We start from the raw sequence: 25000 nt of genomic DNA, 5'->3' as shown, positions 1-25000 counted from the left end.
TTCTGTCTGCTTCTACTGTAGTTCAACTTGAAAAAGCTCACAGATGCAATCAGGTAAGTCTTTAATATGGTGTAACAAGTTAACATCATGCCAAGTCTTATATATCATGAATGACTTTGGTTTTTAAAAGGTCTTGACTTCAGTATGTAACTTAATTTTCTGAACAGTTCGTTTTTGTGTTCGGGCCTCGCTATTTACACCTGTAGTATTGAATGCTTGGGTGTTAATATTTTGCCTCAAAGCACTGGAAATCATGTTTCCGAGCTTCCCGATTTCAAACTTTCTGGGGGGCATGCTCCCCCATACCCCCTAGAGGACAAGTGGCCTGCGGCGCCTTTTATCTGCTCCGGCGGGTGCCAACAAAAGGGAGACACCTACTTCAAATCTTACTGAAGGCACTGAAGATTCGTACTCACCGTATAATTTCTTCATATTGGATGGAAATAACAACATACATGTTGACAAAATATACAACAGATTGAAAGCTAGACGATTTCAGTTAACCCAGCACACAAAAACTGGAGAAAGTTGTAAATTGCCCGAGAGGGGAAAGACAGGGCTTAAAAAAAAAACCCACCCAGTCATCCAGGACAGTACATGTAGATTTTCCACTCTGGCAAGTATAAACTTTCTCTCCTCACTTACCCCATGGGCAAGAGTTAAGGGAAGCCTCCTCCGACTTCAGTTTCGATAAAGATTGAAACGAGTAAATTTTAGGCACATGGGTAATCAAGTGTTTAGCGTAAGTTTGAAGAAAATTACAATTTTAAAGTGTTGTTTTGTTGATTAAGTGACGCACGACTCACAGTTCAGAAGTGGTTACCTAGCACACGTATCAAAATCTGCCCTGATCAAATTTCTTTCCAGGATTAAAAATAGCTGTGAAAGAAAATTATGACGATCACTGCACTATTTATACACAGCATCTTTTGCAAACGTGAAGGCCGATAAATTTACAGAAGACGTTTGATGCTTTAATATTTCCTTTTTTTCACCGTTATTGTATAGCACAAGCAATCAAACAAAACAATTTTGTTCTATAAATTATTTCTAGCTCATCTGGGACTTCTGGACACCCGCGCTTTGGGAAGAGAAATTGCAAACCAAACGTGGAATTTTATTCTCCACATGATGAGCGACAAAAGTGACAAAATAAATAAACAAGGCATTTTGAAGGAAGGTGAAAACAGCTGGAACGAGAGAGGTAAGTATTTGATGGTCTTGTCAATTGTCTTCTCTGGCATCGATAAAAAAATTCCATCCTATCGCATCATTTGAAAGCGTTATTTCTTATAATTTATTGTTTTATTTGAAACTGCAAAACTATTTTTGCAAATAAATTAAAGCAAAATGGTAACTAACAAAAAAGAATGAATTAGAAAAAAAAGAATTAGAAACTTCCCGGCATTGTCTGTTGTCTTTTTTACAGCACTGTTTTAAAGCCCTGTTATGGTTATTACATTTTGTAGCTGATTTCTCGAAAAGCAAATCATTTTGTTAGTGGTTGAATGAATCAAAATAAAATGGTACATTGTATGTTTACAAGTAACCACTGCAATATTCAGCCAGTTTGAAAGAGAGAGGGCTTATCTGCTTCTTGAAAACACATGACATTCATACCGGATGTACCAAGCTCGTGAATACATGTACATACATGTACTAATGCTATAACATGAAGTCAAAATGCAGTCTAACGCTGCAAAACGCGCGTGAATGCGTTATTAACACAAATTCTGGTTCACTTAGTTCTGAGTGGTACTGTATACAGTTGTACAGTGTATATAGATATTGGTTTGTTCTCATACATGTACATGTATGACAAGTCTATAAAAGAGTGAATTCCTTTCAGCTCATTTTCTTGTTAATACCACATACATGTAAAAGAAAACTAAGGAAATTTTTCTGAGTGGTCTACATGTTTCTCTTATTGGCAAGAAAACATTAAAATAATAGAAACTACAGTTAACAAGTGTGTATGACTTACTTGTGATGACACTAACACTAAAGCCATGTCTCGCCTTCTCCAGCGCTTCACCCTCCACAAAACCATGACACTCATAGCTTCCCAGGGAACCATACAGACTGTCATCAGCCAATGTAACATTTCTCATGAACATGGTGGTAAAAATCTTGGTTTTACCATCTGCAAATTAAGTGTTAAAGGTCTTAACTGGGAATGCAGACTGTCGGAGTTGAGTTAAGTTTGTGACAAGCAACATCAATAAGCTCAGTCCATAATAGAAAGCTGGTGCTACATTTGAGCTTGTGCTTGGAAGTTCGGATGCTTACATGTTCACGCAACTTTCAGGTGATGTTTATTGTTTAACATGACATATCCAGTATTTTGAAGTTGTACTGACAGTGTCAAATGGAGAATGCAGAGTCTGAGTCTACAAGGCTGACATGTGTAAAGGATATCTTAGTCTACTCTTCATGTACACAAATGGATGGAACTTCATCGGTAATACTACACTGTACATGTACAGTACATAGTTTAAGCACACCATGACAACAGTGGCAATAAGAATGCCACCAAACAAAAGCTTAAATAATTAATGAGCAGAACAATGGCCATGCATGTACATGTATGTTATAAATTGTTGTACATTTCCTAGCCTTCCTCTGCAAAACAACAAAGGCTCATGATCAAGCCCTGTGTACATTGCATCTTGGAGAACATGAGCCATGGCAGCTAATTTTCCATATTGTATAGTTCCAGAAAATATCCATACCCCCACCACAGAGGGAATTTCCATTTTCTAAACACAAAAATAACCCCCTCCCAACCCCTCTGGAAATTCCAAGATTATTATGGACACCCCCCATACCCTCTGGAAAAGTCTGTTGAAGTTGAAGTAAACACTCCAAACACTAGGCAGTTTGCTTTGCAAGTCACTCCTGTTTACTCTTGATCTATCGTAACATCTGACAATATGTTCTAAGGAATCATGAGACAATTTTTAAAACATGCTTTACAAGTAAAAAGATAACAATTAATGGTAACTTGTCAAATTACCTTCCTTTATCACTACGTCCCTTTGTAAATATGGTACCATTTCCATTGAAAGACCAATAAGTTGTGTGTTTTGAAATTGACACCATACTTTTATCATGAACATGATCACTAACACACTCATGAAGCAAAATTACAAACAAATGGACAGATATAAACACAGGGCTCGAAATTAACTTTTTTGTTTGGGAGCCAGCTGGTGACTAACGGAAAAATTTTGGTCACCAGATCATAAATTTTGGTCGCCAACTTATTTTATATATAACTTGCACATGAACACGATTTTGTACGCTACTTTGCATGCAAGAAAAGTCACAATTGAAGAGTGAAACAATTAGAAACAATAAGAGTAACACTTAGTTGTAAAGCTACCATTGTTCTCAGGTGATATGTCTCTGGTCCGAATGTGATGGTTGTCTCCATAGTTGTTTTAAATGAAGCGATGTATAAAACATTTTAAATCTGTGGTTTTCATTGTGAGACAAACACGGGTCCTTGCATATTGTCCCTTTGCTACTTCTTTGAAATGCTGTTCTTTATTTTCGACTTGCTTTCCTCGAAGGATTCAAAGTTTGGATTAACCTTTTGGCTGAATCTTCATTCCCCTGCACCTAAAAACTCACGTAGTTTCTTCAACTGATTGGTATCTGCCACCATTTTCACGGCAAATGAAAAGCACATGGTGTTGAAGTGTGCCTGCCATCCCAGTTTCGGAAGAAACCACTGAAACAATATAGCGCGCTGTGAATGCAGTAACGACATGTTGAAATCATTCAATTTTTTCGATTATCTTGTAATATTCAGACATTATTTTACTGGGGACAGAAAGGTGAGTTGTATACTAGCTACCATATCTGATTTATTTCCTAATATAAAGATTGAAAAACAAAAGTTGTGTCATGGTTTTCTTTAGTTATCGGACAAAACGCAAGTCGCCAGCTTGCGACCAGTTCTGAAAATTTAGTCGCCACTGCTCAATTTTTGGTCGCATTTGCAACCAGTGAGGCACAATTTCCAGCTCTGAAACAAGAGCACAAAATTCTTAAGTTTCTGTAATCATAACATCATTATTTTCTACCATCATAAAAAAAAAAAATTTTTCACAAAAGAAATCAACTGCCACACGACAGCTTTGAAGAGCCATGTGAAAAACAAACTTATCTAGGCTAGTCACCAGTGCTTTTTGGTCCATAAAGTGACTTCATGTAGACTACTAACAAGTAATGGTGACCATGTCCACGAAACAGCATGTTTGTGGTATTTGTTAGCTTCCAAAGTGCTTTTTGAAGAAAGAAAAATTTATTTCAAATATAATGCGGTTCAAATACAAGTATTCAAGCTCCTAGTTTTTGATGTGGAAGATCTACTTGGTAGGTAAGAAAGGATTTTTCAACAGCTAGATCAATAAAGTCTGCATGCGAGCCAAGTGGCCCATCAGACCGGAGCTTATCCCGGTTTCTGTAGCTAGATCAATACATGAATCTATATTGAATCAAAGGGCATCTGGAAACTAAATCAACCATGCAGCCCCCCTCCCCTCCAGAATTTCCTGGATCTCTGACCCCCCACTCCATTTGGAATTTCCAATTCTCTCCTTGGTGGGGGGTATGGATATTTTCCGGAACCACACATTGCCTATTTGAACATTAATGTCGGAACTCTTCAAGAGAAGGCTACATGTACACTGTAGGCTATCATGTACACAAACCTCAACACGATACAGGTACAAGTATATATGCAGTACTTACCTTCCTTTTCGCTTCGGTTGGTAAAGTATAAGTTGTCATCAGGTTTTAGTTCTACAAAGCGATTAAACCTATTTCTCCTCATAAATTTGATTTTCTCAGGAACAAGGATTCCTTCCGCATCAAAAGCAACACAAGTGACCTGTGCTGGAGTGAACTCTAATGGATAGATGTTCTCTGGAAAAGGCTCCACAATTCCAAAGGCAGAATCTGAAAGCATCGGACAAGAAAGATTAAAAGTAAAGTTAATCGACGTTTAGAAGCATCAAGCATCATCCTCAAGATTGAAATTGTAAATGTCAACACCAAAGTTGTTTGAAATGGATTGCATTCCAATATGCATGAAGTACATGTGTGTACATGTACTAATCATCAGAAAATAACGTCTTGTGGATTGAGTCAGACTACACTTTAAGTGATGGTGTTAGTTTTTTTAACGAATGAAAATGCAGTTATTGATTTAGTTGGAGGACCAGACTTCATTTACCATGCACTGATACAAGTAATAGGGGCAGACATTCCTTAACTTCAGTCAATATCCCTTTAGCTTGATGCACATCTAAATTACATAATTTTTGCAACTTGACGATTACATTGATTTAAGTGAATGTAAACCCTGATCAGAGAGAGAGAGAGAGAGAGAGAGAGAGAGAGAGAGAGAGAGAGAGAGAGAGAGAGAGAGAGAGAGAGAGAGAGAGAGAGAGAGAGAGAGATAAAAGGCAATTGAATGCTTTTAAAATACATGTACAATGTACACATACAAAATGTATATGAGCATGTGCTGTATATGCAAAAGGACATACACAAATTTGTATCTTCGTGCCACCATGTAATATCCTTCATGTCAACCACATGGTGGATTTTATCAAATTTGCTTTTATACCATAAATTAAAGTGTACTTCTACAGTGTTATAAATTACTAAATAATTTGGGAATTGCATGTAGTAGTGGTGTATCTAGTTGGCTACTTGTCCATACACTGCTTCCACATAAAATTAGAATTTGGGTGGGTTTTTTCTTAATCCCTATATTTTGCCCAATTTAAGCCCAGTTGTAACTGTGCATGTTTTATAACTCGCTCTTCATGCAAATGTATATTTCCCACAAATTTCTGGTTAATTGGATTTCAACCCAGTACAGCATATGCAAGATCATGGCTTAACTCTCCATAGCATCCTATTGAAACTAACGCAAACAAAGGCCTACAAATTTACATCAAATTAAAATGTTTTTGTGTAAGAGATTTATTTGATATTTTTAATGTGTTGCTGTCAGTGTTTCCTGTTGTGAAAACTTGGGAAAACTCAGAAAAGCTCTGAAAATACTCATATATGGCACGTAATCCCACAATATTGGTTATCATCCCAAACTAATTCCACTTGAGTGTAATCATGCGTTTCATAAACCGTTTCTTGTTTGGTTTAGACTTGTAACGATCCAAATACAATTCACAAAGTTGTACATCCAGTACAAAGTAGAAAATTTTCTGATCTGAGGAAGGCCTGTTAGAAACCCTGTTAGACATGGGTAATAATTCAAGTCTTGCTTCAGTGAGACAAAATACCAAAGAGTAACAACGGAATAATAACAATAGAAATGCCTGGATTCCTCTTCAGCAAATTACGTGCACACTTCGACAATGATATTCTTAAGCTTATATACTGGTCGGCTTATTGTTAACTTACAGTCTTCAATGTATGAAGCACGGTTTCTGAAAATCAATCTTCAAAATATTGCTATAATCCAGAGGTTTTCCTTTACATATGATATTAACAGATGTTATAGAATCGTGGAAGAAATAATATGAAATCACTTGCACGAAACCTGTCGAAACTTTCGTCACGCCATAAACGTTCGCAGTGCTAGTTTCAACACCAAGAAAGAACCGGCACTTTGCGATTGACTCTGGAAGTTTCAAAGCAATATTTTTTGATTGCTAAACTATAAATTACCACTGCAAGTCCGAAAACCGCTTCATTATTCATAAACATCAAATCCATCGTACGTAAGTAAAGATAGAAGTTCAAATTTTCATTACAGCGAGGCCTACTGTTATGACAGAAGTACAAAAAGTCAACTGCCACACGAAAATCTGTGTAGAAAAAATGTTATTTGAAGATTCAGCTTTACCAAGGGAAAATCAGGATACTGTGAATCGTCGCTTGAACCTAAAGAAACAATTTGGATCGGCATGTTCTTGTCACCTTCCTCGGTCTGTTGATAATTATTTGGGTGCCGCTCAATCCTTGCTTTTCACTAGAGCATTTCTGTTGCAGCTATCGATACAATTACTCAAGAGTGGTAACAAAACTTCCAGCCCTACCTTGAGCCCTTACTGCTGGACAAATCACTAACACCAGAAGGGATATTCTAGCAAAGACTGCCATCTTGAACAACCGCACCTCCCGTAAAACAAAATCACTCGACCGAGGTCTCCAACTAAATAAAGGCCTCCGGGCATACGTGAAAACGAGGCGATTGTGTACTTCACTTCTACCGGCCACTTCTACGAATTCTTTATGCCCTTTATGCCATTGCATTTGAAAGTCTAGAAAATAATTGCACTCCGCACCTAAGAAAGGTTGGACACATGACAACTTCTTTAAGAATGGTTTGTTTTGGCCACGCAATATTCTAACCAGCCTCCAACCAGTTGGGATTCTTAATAGTTTATGTTATATTTGAAATATTTGTTTATTTATTTACAGTGCCCCCAATTATAATTAGTACATTTAATAGTGCTGAATACATTTTACAGTTAAATAAAGTTGTTGTTATTATTATTATTATTATTACTATTATTATTATTATTATTATTATAATTATTAAAGGTTTGGACATGACGTCATTTTTGTATAAGGTCGATGAGAAAATAGATACTGCAAAAATTAATTTGATTTTTATTATTATTATTATTATTATTATTATTATTATTATTATTACGCCAGGAGACATGGAAAATCTGTTTGAAAGCGAGCCCACGGGTGGCATTTTGTAAGATAACATCCCTATTTTACCTGAGAACGTTGAGTTCCTCAAAAATTTCCTCTTAAATCGGCCCCAATTGACACTTCACAACGTGACGGTTTGCGGGGAAAGTCACGACCATTCTCCGAGAGTTGGCTCTTGCGTTGCTTTACGTTACACTTTTGCGTGAATATATTGTCATCGACAATAGCTCTCGACCAATAAGCGTGCGAGAATCTTTATCAGTGTCTTAAAACGGACTTTGACGCAGTTTACTGACAAATTTTGACCAAAGCCAGCACCAGGAAACAGAACTGTACGGATTCTTACCACATCTGATTTCCCCAGATCTAATCAGTAATAGTTTTCCAGGCATATTAATTTGGGAACTTTGCAATTGAATATTCCCGAAATACGTGCAGTTTTTCGCAAATTGTTTGACATGCGGACTCTCTAACACTTTACAGCTGTGGGTCATTTTAGTCCTCACTTCAAAATGTCGGCCAAGAGTATGAAACCCTTCTATGACTGAAACCAATTACTAGTAACACGAATAGGAAAACCCAATTTAATCTTACCTTCCCTTTCCTAAAAACCCAGAGAGACCCAGGCCAATAAAACCACACGCACGCCATTTACTTGAAGCCTTGGAGATCCTTCGTTCTAATTGTTTCTCCTAAGCCAGTTCACCTACGGAGAGATTATAAATAAATTCACTAAACACAATTAATTTATACCGCCAGTGATTTTATCTATAAAAATCCAGTCCAAAGTTTAAGCTTAGAGGTACTTTGGTCTGATCACTCACGTGACAACCTCGTTACCGGGGCGTTAAAGCTTTCTCCGAGAGCCTGGGAACGAGGTTGGCTGGTTGCTGTCACTTCTTGCTGAAACGAGACGGTCACTTTTAATATGCCTCATCAACCCGAGTTGAAATAAAGTTATCTATCTATCTATCTACCTATCTATCTATCTATCTATGTCTAGGCAAGGTGGTTCAACAGGAACAATGGATGATTAGGCCGATGACTGAAAGGTTTGGACCAGAACGTTTCCTGCCTCATTTCTTCCCCCTTGATGACAACGTCCTAAATTACCCGTGTATCACAAACGGATCAAACGCCAACTCGCCCTTTCAGGATGTAGAAAAGAAATTAAACCCGAATATTTCTGTCACGCCTCGGTCACACACGTACATGAGCAGTGACCACAAATGCTTTACTTCACGTTCATCGGCCGAAGGTCAACTAGGCAGTCGTGATGTGCCAGAAAATGTTTAGTCAAACGTACTTGATGGAGTAAAAAGCATTCAAGAGGATTAAGCTGGATCAATACGCGTTTGAGTTAACGCTAATGCACAGCTTAGGAACTGACAGAGATGCATTAAGCCCACAAGAAACCGAGTGAGTGGACGAACTTTGAACTAAAAAAAAAACACCAGTATATACGTATACATGTCGAGGACGACAAAAACATTTGCGAGCAGGAAATTGCGTTTTGATTTTCTTTGTTCTTTTCCTTTAAATCTCTATTGTTTAAAACTGCAATCATTATTACAGGCACCACTTACCCTTTTTTGCGGGTTCCAGTTTTAGTTGGTAGCGTGACTGAAAGATTTTGATACAGTGAAACCACCCAGGGGATAATGCTGTAGTACCCCGCTTAGAACCTCTTATAGAGCACGCTTTATAATGTGCAAAGCTACTATTCTAATGAACGTTGGATACTTCCAGAGTTAAATACTCTTGTAAACTGAGTATATAACGATGTGGGGTTAATTTCTTCTTGAAAGTGGAAATATCTATCAGAGATATCCAAAGTCCACTAATGAGAGAGAGGTTACATGTTACATGTAAGCATATGACAATGTCAAACGAGAGACAATGCAAGGCATATAAGCGTTTGTTGAACGGTTATTTCGTTCTGAACCATGCACCAAGCTATTTACCCGATTAACACCAGGCTTTTTTTTTATCTTTTACGACCAAGGATGGAAAGCGGATTGCACCCCTCCCCCCCCGTCCCGTTATGATAATAAGACTTTGAGGGTATAAAGTACGTCCAAAAATGTTTCGTTTAATGCAAACGAAGGATGATGTCATAATGATGTCATATCACGTGGTAATTCCGTCATGTTTTCCAAACAGCCGCCATCTTGGATCCGCCATCTTTTTGATTTTCCCAGAACGCCGAAAACCACCGAAAATGACTCAAAAGTAATGAAAACCAATGTTACAAAGTCCTGCAATAGTAAAAGTTAAATTTGTAAATTTGAAAAACATGCCGGTCAAAATATTGTTGCCATGGAATCATCAAGTTGCGAGAACGATGCCGTTCATGTCAAATTGTTCCCTCAACCAGCGCGGGCCCTTTCCATCCCCACATCTATTTCTTCTCACCTGTCTTCTCACAGCAGCAAGAATACTCAGAAACTATGGCGACTTAGCGACTGTCCGCTTAACATAGTCAACAAAGGATGTGCGCTTTCGATTGGCTGTATTATCGCTGGCCTTTAGACAGCAATAAAACGGTTCTTATACGATTCATTTTCATATCTTTAAATCAAAACGAACCGTCAATGGCGACCGTACAATTCATATGGGTCAGTCGCGGCGTTATTGATCGAGTTGGGAGGCAAAGTATAGTTAGTATAGTGATATAGGAGCTCGATATTAGTTGTTGATACCATCAACGATTTAATCCGGTCATCAACTAAAACGACCACCCAATGGGTCACTGATATTTACTTATCTTCGAAATCGCTTCGCTGCCGCGAGTTTAACACACAACAACAACAAAAAAAATGCAGACTCGATGCAAACCCATATGACTGACAGCGCAGCCACTGGGATTGACAATGACCCGGAAAAGTGCTTTTTGTACAATAATGTTTTAAAACAAAATGTAAGGAGAGCTTTATATTTTCCTATGAGTCTACTCGAAGTTGATAAACTTTGCGTTTCGACAAGTGATGGGCAACAATTTCTGGAGAAGTGATTATTTTTTTGCGTTTTGGGGGTGGGATGGGAAAGGAGATTTTTCGCGAAAAAATTTAATCCAGGTACTCGTGTATTCTCGCAGATTCTCGTGTTAGGCAGGTCTTAATGTGATTACAACTTCCTTATGTTGGATTTATACATACTGCATGTATATGTAACTCACGTCTGTTATTTTTGTTCCTTTTTCTTTTACGTAATTCGCTTTTTAAATATATATTTGTGTTATCCTACATGTTCCCAGCCACAACATATAATGTTAACACATTAAAATGTTCTTCGACGAGAGAAGTTACCTTTTAACAGGGTTAAGTCGGTAAGTCGCTCAAAGCACTTGATAACAGATGTTGGCTGCTTCAAAATACCGAGTTGAAACGTGCAAAAACAGAGATGTACCTGCGAATTCTAGGAAACTGAAAATGAATTATAATTCGATACTTCCGGAGATAACCCTGAACAAGTAAGCGACCGTCCAAATTAAAACTACATTTTGTGTCCTCGCCTATTCCGTGAATAAGGTAACAACAGCTAATCATATGCTAGAGACAGCTTTGTTTATATTACATTGTTTTGGAAGCTTGAACATCAACCACTAAGAACCAAGCATTTAAAGAACCTGTCATCGGTGTTATTGCATGAATAGTGTGAACAATTCAGGGGTTTAGACTCGTTTTGTTGTTACCCTTCATCGCTAGAAGTTGTGCTACAAGTGCAACAACAGGAACCGCAAAAATGGTAAATCACGCGCTTTTTTGGAGGCTGGTTTTGTTGGCTTGCATTACTAGATCTGTTGAAGGTGGGTTCAAACTCAGTGACATAGCTATAACGTAAGTCATAATCTCAACAAGCCCAAAATGACCTATTTAAGTCATTTGGATGCACTTAAAAAAGATTCCCTCGTTGCGTTTCCGTCCAGGTGAGTTCGTAGCTCTAAACTCTTGCCAGCTACTCAATAACAAACGGTGAAAATATTCTAGTTCTAAAGTGGTGGATTTCTTATCATATATATGAGCTTTTTTAATGGAAATATTAGTCCACTAATCTATGACATCATGACTCTGCGCTAAATTATAGCATATTTCGCTAATGATTTGCAGGATTAAAGTTTTAGTTTCGCTCCCTTACTGGGACAAAATCTTACAGGGACCAAACTTTTGCGAGTTCTCTATCTTTGCCAGACTAGGGCCATTTTTTTTCTAACAAAATTATTATTAAAAGAAACCTCCGTGACATATCACCGAAGTAACGTGCATGTACACTCCGCAAAATGATCACGTAATCGAGAAATACATGGTCCCACGCAGGTTAAGAATATATCTATAGTAATTGAAATAAGTGTATTTATTTGTTCTACTCTTGGTTTTGTTTTGTTTTTAAACATATTTCAGCATTAAAAATTTTGAGTTTGAAGGAGATATAATAACTTGCATGAGGGATAGAATAAGTGAATAATGAAATATTTCGTTTGATGGTCCGATCGACTCAATTCCGATTTTAATAGCCAGTTTTCGCTATCTTGCGGATATCAAGTATCGTGTAGCGAAATAATCGTTGCTAATGGCACAATTTAATTTTAACTCGGCTGAGGTTAAGTTCTCAGAAAAAGCGCAATTTATAATTTGTTTTTCTTTGAAGATATAATGACTTGATGTGACAAGTTGTCATACGCAATTTTTGTTTGCCCAGTTGCCGTCAAATCTGTCATTCTATCTAAAATAAAGTTATCTGCTGGGTTGATTACACGTTGTTCTATAGCGTTTAAAGTTAAAGTAGATCGTTTGTTTTACAATTGAACAAGCTGGTGTGCAGAATTCGTTAACACTGTTACCATGGATCTCGATTAGAGTGGCTAGATGTTTGAAAAATGCAAAGTGAAAATAAAAACAGACTGCTTTTGCAGCTGGCTACAGGATCTGCAAAGCAAAAATAAGAGCGATGAAGCCCAAAACAGAGATCGGCTAGGATTATCGTTGCTAGATTATCGATTTGTGTGGTGGCTCTGTAAACGTTTATAAATTTTCATAAGAAATGTCAGATATGAATCAGTTTCGGGAAATTCACCTGGCTCTTTCAGTCTTTGCCTTGACACGCAAGGTTAAATCGACGCGGATAATTAAAGAACACAAAAACCTTTTGGAGAAACAAAAACGGATCTTCAAAAGTACACGATCTTGAATTTGCCATTCGTTTTCGCCAATGGTCGATGGCAAAAAAAGAAGAAATCAGATTTTCGATTCTAGGATACCTTCGACCAAACTGTCGAATGTTTCGACTTATCTAAGGGTAGCACGTTGGGACAAAGAGTGGCAGCTTATGCTCCGGGTATCCATAACTAGATACCATTACGTAACTTAATGCGTCATCTCTATCGATAGTAACATTACGTAGTCATGGTTACATATAATGGCGTGGTGGTGTGATGTCTGAGATGGTGGGATTGCTTGTTTGGCTATTTGCGTGTTCTGACCGATTGAGGCTCTGAGTTGACCGGAAAATGGCACTACCTGAGAATTAAATTTTACAGAAGTCCTATGAATTTCTGGTCTTTATTGCCAACTGGAAGTAACTTCTTTACCCGGCACTCAAGAAACTTGGCAGACCCGAATTGTAGCTTTCGGCACTACGAAGATTTCTGGGATCTTTGTTATAAGATCCCAGAAAAGGAGCTACCGGCTACCGACAGGCATGATTGGTCAATGGTTTCCAAAGGAAACCAGGAACAAATCAGAGCCCACGTCAGCTTCTACTTGACAATAGTGCTCAGTCGCTTTTGAGTTTCTGGAGAGGTCAGCAAACAACTTCACGCACGTACATTTTTTCTCGATCGAAGAAGTTCACAAAAAAGTCATCAGAACTCTCATTCAGTTCACGAGCATAGTAATGGTAAGGCGATTTACTATTTTTTTACTGAAAATATTTAGTTTGGCTGCCATCCATCAAAATTACAATAAGCACGGTTTAAAGGTAAATTTCCACTGACGCGTAATATTTACGTGCCTTTGTATGATGTGTAAAAGGCTTGACTGGGCTTACTCAGGAGTCCTTCTACTCGCGCGACTTTTTCATCCAACCAGAACTGTAAAGCCAAAACCAATCGTGACTCGTTCACGCACGTTTTCCCGCGCTTCAAGTCAGCTACACTGTAATTACTTCGAGTGTTGATTGGTTCATTGGATTGTTTGTGTCCTTTGTGATTGGCTGAAGTGATTAATTTAGTTTAGGTTCTACGAAACTCAATTGAAAACCGCTCTACTGTGTGTAATTTGCTTTAGATAGTGGTATGTTTATATTTTAACTTTTTAAGGTGTTTCGATTTATTGTAATAGTTTACATGGTAGTGTTTACACTTTCAACGTTAAAGAAGTTTCACGCGTTAAAAAAAAGTTAGTTCAGTCAGGGAAGACCTGAACGTTTCAATGACACAAGGTTAAAGATGGGTAAACACTTTAAAGCGACGCTTTACATGTGGTTCAGTGTATACGGTCTTACTTATAATGAGCCAAGTTAAATGCTGCTTTTATGAAAATATGATTTTTGGCGTGGTGTGGCGTATATCATAATCAAATCATTTTACTAACCGAGAAATAATTCCATCTTCCTCTAGCTGTGAGCATTGCCCAACCTTATCCCAACAACATTGTCGCAATCAGTGAATCAGCGGTTAATGTCACCTGCATCTTTGTCGGAGACAATGATCAGCCTCCCCTCAGGGTGATATTTCAGAGAAGAAAGGAACGTGGAATGGAGTGGTTTGATATTCAGGACTCGGAGAGAGTGTTCCAGACAAACAAGACACGAGGTCACTGAGTTATGATTTAATAACAGATTTCACTTCTCAACCATGTTCAGATTTGTCAAGGCTTTCAAAGTACAGAGGTTTAAAACAAAAACAAAAAAAACGTGGCGGTCAGTGCAAATTGCATCATGATGGGAGAGTTTGAATCTAACTGTGCAATTCCAATTCTACAAACTAAAATGTACACCTGAGGAAAAAAAAAGGGGGTTCTAATGCCCAACTCTAGTGATATACTGCCAAGCGCATCTTGCATGTGGATACCAGTGAAAGGGCGGGAGGTACAACTGCACGTGAAGATACAATTCAAGGTTTAAGGAGGGGGGATTCGGAGGTATTGTATTTCAGTGGAGGTTGCTGATAATTTTTTCATGCAACTTCAGGCAACAGATCAAGCGCTACGCTGCACTTCACGAACATTACTGTACAAGATGATCACGAGAAAGGATATTACCGATGCATCGGATATTCCGCGACAGGAGGACGTCCAGACAGTCAGAGATTCGACGTACGAGTCACAGCAAGTGAGTTGGAAATACTACGTGAACAGCCAGTTAAGGGGACAATCCTCCTTAAGTGAGTAAGTGAGTTAGTGAGTTAGTGAGTCAGTCAGGCGGCCTGTTCAAAAAAAAAATTTTGTTTTTGTTTATATATAGTGGTCAATGCGCTTAGCTACACCTAGCTAGTTCACAGGCATGCCACTTAAACTGAAAGAAACAAATATATCAACTAAACATAATAGGCTTTAAAATCCCAGCTGGCGAGAGGCAGACCAGTTGGCTATTTACAAGCTATTTACAAGCCAGTCAGTCAGTCAGTCAGTCAGTCAGTCAGTTATCCAGTCACTGAGTTATCCCGGCAGCCAGCCAGTAGGCCAGTTAGTTGGTTAGTTAGTTAGTCCATCCCTCCGTAGGAACATCAGTCAGCTAGTCCGTCTGTATACGGACGGTAAATAGAACGTCTAGACAAAGTTAACATCTTTACTATCTTTTTAAGTCAAGTGCGTCTAGCGTAAACCTGGAACGCCCTTAACTGGGACACATTAATTAAATGATGAAACCGATCATGTCATCTCTCGTACGAGATTAGAACATAATTTTTCAAACAAAAAATAGTCATGGAATATTAATGTTTCCTGTTTCTATTTTTCAAAGGCTTTAACGTCTGAGACGTTAAATGCGCCTATTACATATATACACGTTCCTAAAGCATAAAACAGTCATTTACTATTTCCCTATTAAAATAAAACTCAAACTCAAAAGATTCCTATTACTATTGTCTGATAAACAAAGAATTTACAATTTTACAGGAGAAGACCTACCAGTAGCTCGTGTTATTCCAAATGTGACAGTATCATATGGAGACAGCGTACGACTTTACTGCAATCTGACCCACAAGAATAACGAGAGGACCACACCCATAGACAAGGTTACATACCTACGAGGCAATAACCCGGTGAAAATAACCAACGACGTCACACAGGCGTTGATCTTCAATTCTGTCAGGGTCAGCGATGGAGGGAACTACGTATGTAGGATCCGGGTGCTGCTTCATTCACTTGTCCCTTATGACGTCACCTCGTCCCCAGGCTATCTTCACAGTAAGCAGTTGGTGGGGTGTTAGAAGAGGGGACAAATAGTAAAATGTTTACATGTACTTAAATTCAACAAAGGTGAATTAACTGCTGAACCGAAATTAGAAGGCTGCAGTTTCGAGAGTTAGACCTTTGTCGGGGAAGCTCATGTTGTACTGCCGTTTTGTAAGATGTCTTTCCGCTCCAGAACAATTTCAACCCACCAACTAACCAATCAAAACTCGAAAGAAATACATGTGGCTGACGCGAAGCGCGGGAAAACATGGGCGAGTAAGTCAGAATGATTTTGGCCTTACTTCTGATTGGATGACAAGTGGCACACGTTTTTTAAGCCAATCCCCTGGCGTAAACCAAGGCAAATGCGAATTACTTTGCACACTCAAGAAAAAACCATTCTTAACCACATCAATCGCTTAATTTATTCCTGAAAAATTGGTGAGGACGGGACAAACGAGGACGGGACAAACAAAGATACCCGTACGATAAATACATGAATCCCCAAAATACTTTCGCTTTTAAGTCAGTGACGAAGTACATTCTATCAAACATTATAAAGTACTATACGTCAATCTTAAAGTTACACTCAGAAATATGCCTTTCCATGAACTCATGTCTTTCTGGTCAACAGTTCGCGTACGATTTCCAATCAAGGAAACAAAACTTGTTGCTGTCATAGGAGACAGCGTTGCCTTAGTTTGCAGCGCTGACGGTTACCCCTTGGACATTGAATGGAAGAAAAACGAGCCGGGATCTACTGCTGTCATCAAGCGTAAGATATTTTGAAGCATATTAGAGTTCAATATCATGACATCTGAGTCTTTTTATTTCACTTCTACGTCGGCGGGAAAATGGAAATCTTGGGCAGGAGGAGCTCAAGGAACGTAACTGACGCAAGGGACAAGTTACCTCGAGCGGTACTAGAATCACTTTAGAGCAATAACGGTCACTATGTATAGTAATCAAGTTTTGGTAGACAGACTTACTCAAGACGTGCGATTCCTTGTTTCACACAGCACATCTAGAATAATTTGTCGTCTTTTATTTTCATCCATAGCCGATGGTCGTATCATACTACAGGGTGAATGCAGTTTCTGTGATTCAATCCTTGTAATCCAGAACGCAACCACAGAGGATTCTGGGAACTACTCGTGCAATGCACGTGACGGGCCTGGACAACAGTATTTTCTTGTTACAGTGAACTCGAATTCCACTTCGATTTCTGCTATTGGTGAGAAACAACGATTCATTTAAAACATACAAGCAAAAACACAGAAAAGCAAAAAAAACGAAAAAAAAAAAAGGCAGGACTGTTTAGTCTTTGGTTAAAGTAGGCAATTGATGATTTACTTTCTGACCTTGCCCAGTAAAATAGCAATGCTTTGCTGTTTTACTAAAAAAATGTACATATTTCAAATTGATAGAAATCATGGTATGGCCCTAAAGTACAAACTACAGACATTACTGATGCTACGAGACACACTTATCGAGATTGGCAACTGAGATCATGGGCAAATGAGATAGGATAACGTGTTTCCTGGTTTGCGAACTTCGCTCAAAAGTTACAGTCATAGACGATCAAAACTTACAGTCATAGACGATCGCCTTTACAGGAGTGATTAGTCTGGTTCTTCCAGATCATTACGTAAGGTTAATTTCTCAAACGCAGCTTCAGTAAAACAAGATGGCGCTTTGATAAGGAAAGCATGCTCTCGCACACATAGCTAAGACAGCACAGATACTCTTCGGAGTTTCAAAAGATTCATTAGTCAACTGTCTAATGCAGAGCTGCAATCTTATTAGTGTAAATTCTGTAAAATGATTTCTCCAACGATTTTTTTCTCCGACATTGCTGACACAAAACAATAATTATCTTTTTTTTGTCTTAGTCACTCCTCGCTTTGTGACAACCATTTTGCCAGCATTCGGCTTGTGGACTTGGTGGCCTTCAATATGGCAATGAAGATCGAAAGAACATCACTAACATACGCAGTATTCTAAACCGCAAGCATCTTTATACAAATTACGTTTGCCTTTATAGAGCGTTTTCACTCACGTGGCCAGCGCCCATGCAAATTTATTGGAACAAAAGTGTCAACATAAGACTCCCACAGGATTGGTTTCCTACACCAACATGGCCGCCGTTTCATGCTGCCGTGACGTCATGTGGAAATGCTCTATAGCTTTGTTACTTATTACTGTGCATTAGCACAGAGAAGGAACAGAATTAGTTGCAATATTTTTGAACTGCATATGATACAGAAAGATGCAGAAATTATTTTTAATTTTTTGCTGTCGATTTCAGAGCATTAGAGAACAAGGTTAAAATTATTGTCAGCTTAGAATTCAAAACACGTCATCACTCGGATTTCATTCTCAGAGGACCTTACCAGAGTGACTACCATATTAGCAATTTTTTTAAGTTTCCATTTTTCCAAGTTTTCCATTTAGTTTCTGTGGAACTTTAAGTTACACTCCCCACAATCAGACTTAGGTAACGCTATTTTACAAAGCGTAAATTTCCCCATTACACGATACAGATAGATTACAATTATTGGACGAGATTGAACAAAATATTGATTGAACAAAATCTGAGTTGCGAGCAGATTAGTTGTCTGCCGAAGCCTTCGGCAAATAATTGATCCACGTGACACTGACAAATCACGATATTTTGCGATAACCGAGTTCAATAGTTGTTTTATTATTTGATCTCACCGTATGTTTTCATTTAAACTCTCTGACAGCTCATGGAAGCGATCGGCCATTTTTCACACAAAAGTGCGTTACAACTACGCACGAACAGATTATTATTTGCAGCAAAACACATTTATATGGTCCGGTATAACGCATGAGTAGAGCATTATTTGTAGGAGGTTGTTTGCAGGTCACGTGGTGGGCTCTCGGCCAATGAAAAGGAAGAAAAAATGCATCGAATGATAATTTTGTTTATTATAAAAGTAATCGGGGTGAGCTTTGATTCTGCTTTTGTTCCTCAAAAAGGTGAACGCAGTAGATCCCATTCTGAGATAAACTTGAGAGTAAAGACAATTTTAAATAAGAATAGAGAAGTTGGTTTAATTGTAATATCAAATGTTTTGCTAACATATTGATGAGAAACAACTCAAAAAGATTCCTGCAACCGGAGACAACATTACCTGACTCGTCGTTTAATTATGTAATAAAATGGCTTCTACATATTGCTCTTGATTACGTTTTGTAGATTAAGGCATTCCTTGATAATTTCTACAATAACGTGTTCAACGCATTTTAATGAGCAAATAAATTAGTCGAAGAATAATTAGAGTGACACTGTTTCTTTAACTTAAAATTCCATTCACACACGCACAGATCACAGTATCCTACTTCGTTTCTTTCTAGCAATGGCGAAAACTCGACTTTAAACATAAGAACACGGACTTTTTGCGTACTCAAAACTGCACAAAATGGCGAAATAAAGTCTGCCTACAGGTTTCTATGGTAGGATAGCCTTCCTGTCTTTCAAAACCTCTCAGCATCCCTACGTACATACATGTTCGCGTCTTTGGGCCGGTGCAACGTAGTTTCACGTTTCTGAGCGTCGAACCTTGTGTAAATCACCAAAATTGGACTGGGCAAATAGCTTTGTTCCCTGTATTTCCCTCTAATCTACCAGACTACAACCATTCCCCAGTAATAACTGACAGGGAAACTCTTCCCATTTCCTCTCTGAACTCCCAAAACTTTATCACTTTGCCTTGTAAGGTTAGGCTCGATTTCCAGCCGTTTTGGGAGTCCGGTTGTTGATCCTCCTCCCAATGAACGGCTGGATCGATCACTGGTCCGTGTCGCTTGTGCGTGTGGGGAAGGGAACCCGGGCTCAAAAAAACGGGTGGAAATCGAGCTTATCCGAAGGTAGAAAGTATTGAAGAATGGCGAAACGGGAAAGAGATGAGAAGTAACGGAGATTCGTGTGTGTCACTCCACTGTCACGGCAGATGATGTGATTCGTGTGTCACTCCTGTCTCGGCAGATGATGTGATTCGTGCTTGTCACTCCTTTGTCACAGCAGATCCGGGTCAATGAGGCTAATAACTTGACTTTCATCAGAGGCAGGTCTTGAAGGCACCGAATATGATAAAGCCTCTTGAGAGGGTGGGGGCTCTGGGGACATGCTCCCCCCCCCCCCCGCCTAGAATTTAGAAATCTAGAAGCTCTTTCGTCACGAGACATCTCAGAGATATTTCTTTAGAGATATCACTCCTTTTTGAAGCTCAGATGAATGACGACGGAAATAACAATTTAAAGAGCTCACCTTGGCTTACTTGCAGCTTTGGAATACAATGTTTTCGACACTCGCGTTATACTTTTCGATTGAATAAACTGCTTCCATAACTGATTGCATTTTCTCGCTTAATTCGCTCATATCAACTGAGTAAATCTCTCAGGACTTAATGGCAAATGTTTTCTGAGGATTATGTCTCCAACGTACAGAATTCTTCCATTTTTTAAAGACAAATTTCGAGGTAAAAACCGCAGACGAGGCAACTGCCTCGTCTTGCCTCAGGCTGGCTGCGGCCCTGGTCAAACGTGATATATATAAAAAAATAGACAATTCAAAGGTTGTTTCTGGAAAAAAATCTCCATGACTGCTTGTTTTGGCAATGACTGTGTCAAGCAAGTAAAGACACAGCTTGAGGAATGGCTAAATATTGCGAAATTATACGAAACTTCACTGCTTCATTAACACAATAGCTTCAGCCTTCTACCAAATTAAATGAGAAGAAATGCTTTCACACTGATTCGCTTACTTAATGTCTCTGCGGAGTTAGACACAGAATATTGTGTGACAAGTGACAAGACAAAAGCTCTCGAAAGCGACAGGTTAGGCCGATTAATAAATGAAACGATGATGAAACACAAGGCTTGTAGTATTGTTTTAGGGGGATCTAACCAATGATCGATCCGTGATACATTGGCTTGGCACAAAGTCCCTGCAGTTAACGAGACAATCACATGCGTTCTTTGTTGTTGATGTGTATTGACATGCTACGCCCTTTACAGGATTCGTTCACGTACATAAACGAGTTCAGTTCACTTTCAAGTCCTCGTCCCACTTCAGTTGAGCGTCCTCAAACCATCGCGATCAGAACACGAAAACAGCGTCTCGTTCACAACAAAATGGTGGTTTTCTCTGCTTGGGAAATCGTTTTGTTTGGGCTGCTTTCTGCATTTGGAATTGCTAAAGGTAAGCGAGATTATTTCTTTTCGTGCAACTAAGCGATTACATTCTGGTTTCGTCGAGTAATTTTGTAACCCTACTTTCTAATGTGCTGTCAAAAAACAAAACAGAATAATAAAAAACCAAGACTAAAAACACGCAACAACGCGTTTTTGTCGCAATGCTTTCCGCATGAAATAGTTAAAATAAAATAACTGCTCTCTACCTCAGACTTTTTTTTCAATCGTATCGTTCGTTCTGTTTTAATTTTTCACCTGTAATTATTGCAACAACACCGTAGACGTGGAATTCTGTGGATCTATGTTTTTTAAAAACTGTTCCACTGACATATATTTGTCATATTCTTCGAATGTTCTTATCTCTCATTTTGCTTTGTGATTTCAAGCTACATTTGTTCTGCCGATTTCCTTCTACGAGGTGGGGACTTGGAAACATTTCGTGACTTGATTACAGTAAACCCTGGCACGAAAATTAAAATGAAATATTTTAATATTTCTTTAATACTCAGTTCTTTTATTCTGTCAGACCGATGGACTGAAAAATTTTATCGCTGGAGATTTTTTAAAAATCATATTTCTGTACCTTAAAAACAATTCCGGTGGCTTGCCTTCCCCTTTGTCCTTCAAATGTTTGTTATTCACTAGCTAACAGGGTTTATTTTTCGATTCAGGCACAATGATTTCCTTCCTTTCGTGTTACAGTGTGTACTAAAATCTTTCCACTCTGCTATTAAATATGGAGTTTCTTATGTGTTCGAAATACAATTCTTCACAGTAAAATCAGTCGTTTTAATTTTGAAAAGCTGGGACATTCGAGATACGTGCGTTCCCGATACACTTAATCTGAATTAGCTACAAGTAGTTCTTAACAACTTTGCACAAATCTCTCTACACATTGCCAGTAAAAATAAAGAAAGTCATCGTCAACGGACATTGTCTTCTTAGACCAGCAAATTCTCAAAACAGAAATTTAAAGAAATGCATGCATGTTACTTATCAGTTTGGCAGAAGGAACCTGTCATGTATGCGTTTAGACCTTTTGGTTCTCACTATGCTGGACTATTGCCAGACTGGAGGACATTAGAAGCTTGTCAAATAAACATGATGTAATTCTTGTGGAATTTGCAGCTGTGTGCAATATTAATTTATGAATATTGATACAGCCAATTTCTAAAATGTCTGTTATGGACACGATATTTCTTGCCTTGAACTAAAGGCCTCTTTAACGATGTTATTAAGAACGAGAGCGTTTTTATCAGCGCAAAAAAATGACACCACAACGCGACGATAATCTGTTACCGCAATAAACAGCTACAGTAAGCGATCTGCGTGTCTACACGCGGGTCAGTTTGCGTACGTGACGATAACAAAACGCGTGACTCTCATGCACTTTTCGGCGGCGCGACTTTCTTTTTGTTTATTGTAACTATTGTCATCATCTAGGACAAGACCTAACATGACAAAACATCTTGAATTCAAGGTTTTTCATGACTTTTCAAAAAATGAGAGCAAAAGAAAGGTTATTTGAGAAGAAAAGTTTTCAAATTACGAGTTCCCAAGCGAAAAGACAAATTATGAGAGGCCTGTTGTGCTGCATTGATCCCTCTTTGCTCCAGGAGTTCAGATGGAAATGTTTTGATTCTTGACTACGTACGTGTTTTATCCCAAAACACACAAGTCAAGTAGATTACGAATGTTTATGTCGCTGATGGCCTTAGTGGCCAAGGGGCCAGTCACGATAGCGCGATGTGTCAAGCATCTCACCAGCGTGGTATTTCAAGACCTAGCTCAAACTTGGTGGAAGGAAAAAAGCATAATTAATGATATAAAGGAATATCAACTCTTCCTTAGGTGGGATGTTAGTCCATCGCAGAGTTACTCCATACCACCAGCCCCTTCCTTCGTCCCCCTCCCACCCCCATCAGTGTTTGATGCAGCATGTACTCAATGGCACCGTGAGAGTAATGTGTCTTGTCCAAAGAACACAACACTGGCTCGAACCCAGAGTCCAGTGCAGTAACCAATAGGCCACCACACGTCCCACAAGCTTGGACATGAAAAAGTTAAATTTAGCAAACTATTGGGACATCTATCAAAGTGATCAAAGTTTGGCTGATAAACATAGGTAACTAACGAAATTAATTTTCAGCAAGAGCTACCACATGACCATACAAAACGTCTAATAATTGGCATGATGTCTAAGTTTTACGTGATCGTAGTTATTTTCGGTCTGTTTGTTTGGACGAATTTCTAAACCCACCATGTAAACACAATACCTTAGTCGACCAAGACACAAACAGGAGAGGGGTCTAGGGAGAGCGGAGGGTCGTTATCCAAGAGCTCTCTCCTTTCACAACTTTCTCACTCGCGAGTTCGCCTTTTTCGCGTCTTCCACGTAATGCGGCGTGCGAAAGGACTTAACACAATTCAGAACAAACATGGTTTGAAAATAAACACTTTTGGTGACTGGCACTTGGAAAGGAATATACCTGGCTAGGCATAACAATAGGCCTTTAGAATCGAGGGACAAAAGCGTCTTGTACATATCACTCTCTAATTGATTATTTCGTCTTACTTTTGTACACAAACGTTCATAACGATATGTACTGGACTACAGGAATTCGACCATTAGTCCAATGGAATCACGATTTTTATTAACCTCTAGGGGAAACGAAAATTGTTTTGAAAATCGAATAGTAAAAATCGGGGGTAAAAATCACAATATTCGACTAAGGCGAGGGAAATGATTTGTGGTTTGAGTCATCGGGAGGTTCGAAAAACCTAGGGTTCGAGAATTGGGGTTCCACTGTGATCTCCTATGTCCAATCTCAGATCTGATTTTTTACGGTGAAAGCTTTTATTTATCCATCGTTTGACGCTAACCCCAACGCGAGTGAGGAGCGCAGCTCACCCTCAATCATACCGACAGAAAAAATAACACCGGCGAACATCTCTAATACGGACACAAAGGGGGTCGAGCCATGACTCTCCGTATTACGAACCCTAACCATAAGTGTCTGTAATAAGATCATTGCGTGAACTGTCCGTAACACCGATGTGTCCGTAGTATGAAGGCCCGTGGGCGGGGGGGAGGGGGGGGGGGTGTCCCGCTGGAACACTGAAACCCTTTTGCAACCCTTTTCTATACTGGGCACCAAAAACCCTACCCAGTCTCAGACTAGGTATTTTCCATGCAGAAACTTTATCACTATGGTAGTCCAACATGCACTAACCGAACAAAATCTTACGAAGTCACTTTCGAGTTGCAATTCCTATTAATCAATTCGGCTACTCTTCTGGTAAATTATATATTATTCCAGACTAAAACGGTCTGGTTTCTATGGCTATCCCAGACTTAACTGCCTCATGAAAACCATACTCTTAACAGCGGAACATACCCAAAGGCATATCGCTTATATATGAGAATACCCCTCAGGTATGGAGGTGTCCGTAAGGAGAGGTTCGACTGTATTGTAAAAGTACTTTAACAAAGTTTACCTTGGATTTGAAGTCTAGCGCATTGTACTCAAATGCGATCGCGTTCAAACGGAATGACAATATTTCCCTTTGTCTTTCTTTCTCAGGTGAATTTAAAATCGTCGAACCATATCCAGCACCCATCTATCCAATTGAGCACTCCTCGGCAAAAGTGACTTGCGTTGCGTACGATGATGCTG

The 25000-nt window shown here is 38.9% G+C and overlaps 3 protein-coding genes across 5 annotated transcripts in view; 2 read left to right on the top strand and 1 right to left on the bottom strand.

Annotated features, from left to right (window-relative positions):
- The window catches only part of LOC145500309 (neuroplastin-like), a 27081-nt gene extending 19641 nt beyond the window's left edge, over nt 1-7440 (bottom strand). For both annotated transcript variants that reach the window (XM_081479804.1, XM_081479812.1), the window contains exons 1-3: nt 7083-7440; nt 4762-4968; nt 1985-2143 (exon numbers count right to left, since the gene is read on the bottom strand). In XM_081479804.1, coding sequence (XP_081335930.1) covers nt 1985-2143; nt 4762-4968; nt 7083-7299 — 583 coding nt within the window. In that variant the 5' untranslated portion in view covers nt 7300-7440. The remainder of the gene's footprint in view (nt 1-1984; nt 2144-4761; nt 4969-7082) is intronic.
- Nucleotides 7441-11049: 3609 nt separating this feature from the next.
- LOC145500325 (neural cell adhesion molecule 1-like) lies at nt 11050-20266 on the top strand. 2 transcript variants are annotated; one of them, XM_081479838.1, is made up of 7 exons: nt 11050-11518; nt 14327-14521; nt 14899-15039; nt 15825-16115; nt 16738-16878; nt 17164-17337; nt 17996-20266. In XM_081479838.1, the coding sequence occupies exons 1-7, from the start codon at nt 11455-11457 to the stop codon at nt 18067-18069; spliced, it is 1080 nt and encodes a 359-aa protein (XP_081335964.1). In that variant the 5' UTR covers nt 11050-11454; the 3' UTR covers nt 18070-20266. The 2 variants fall into 2 exon arrangements, with proteins under 2 accessions (XP_081335964.1, XP_081335970.1); XM_081479844.1 differs by lacking the exon at nt 11050-11518 and adding an exon at nt 13616-14000.
- A 742-nt stretch (nt 20267-21008) lies between these two features.
- Nucleotides 21009-25000, top strand: part of LOC145500320 (uncharacterized) — an 11008-nt gene continuing 7016 nt past the window's right edge. Inside the window, exons 1-2 of the mRNA XM_081479825.1 lie at nt 21009-21330; nt 24908-25000. The exon at nt 24908-25000 is cut by the window's right edge and continues 108 nt beyond it. Coding sequence (XP_081335951.1) covers nt 21099-21330; nt 24908-25000 — 325 coding nt within the window. The 5' untranslated portion in view covers nt 21009-21098. The remainder of the gene's footprint in view (nt 21331-24907) is intronic.

The sequence above is a fragment of the Orbicella franksi genome, chromosome 1 (genome assembly GCF_964199315.1).
Source record: "Orbicella franksi chromosome 1, jaOrbFran1.1, whole genome shotgun sequence".
Classification (NCBI taxonomy): domain Eukaryota; kingdom Metazoa; phylum Cnidaria; class Anthozoa; order Scleractinia; family Merulinidae; genus Orbicella; species Orbicella franksi.
This window is presented reverse-complemented; position numbering and strand designations above follow the sequence as displayed.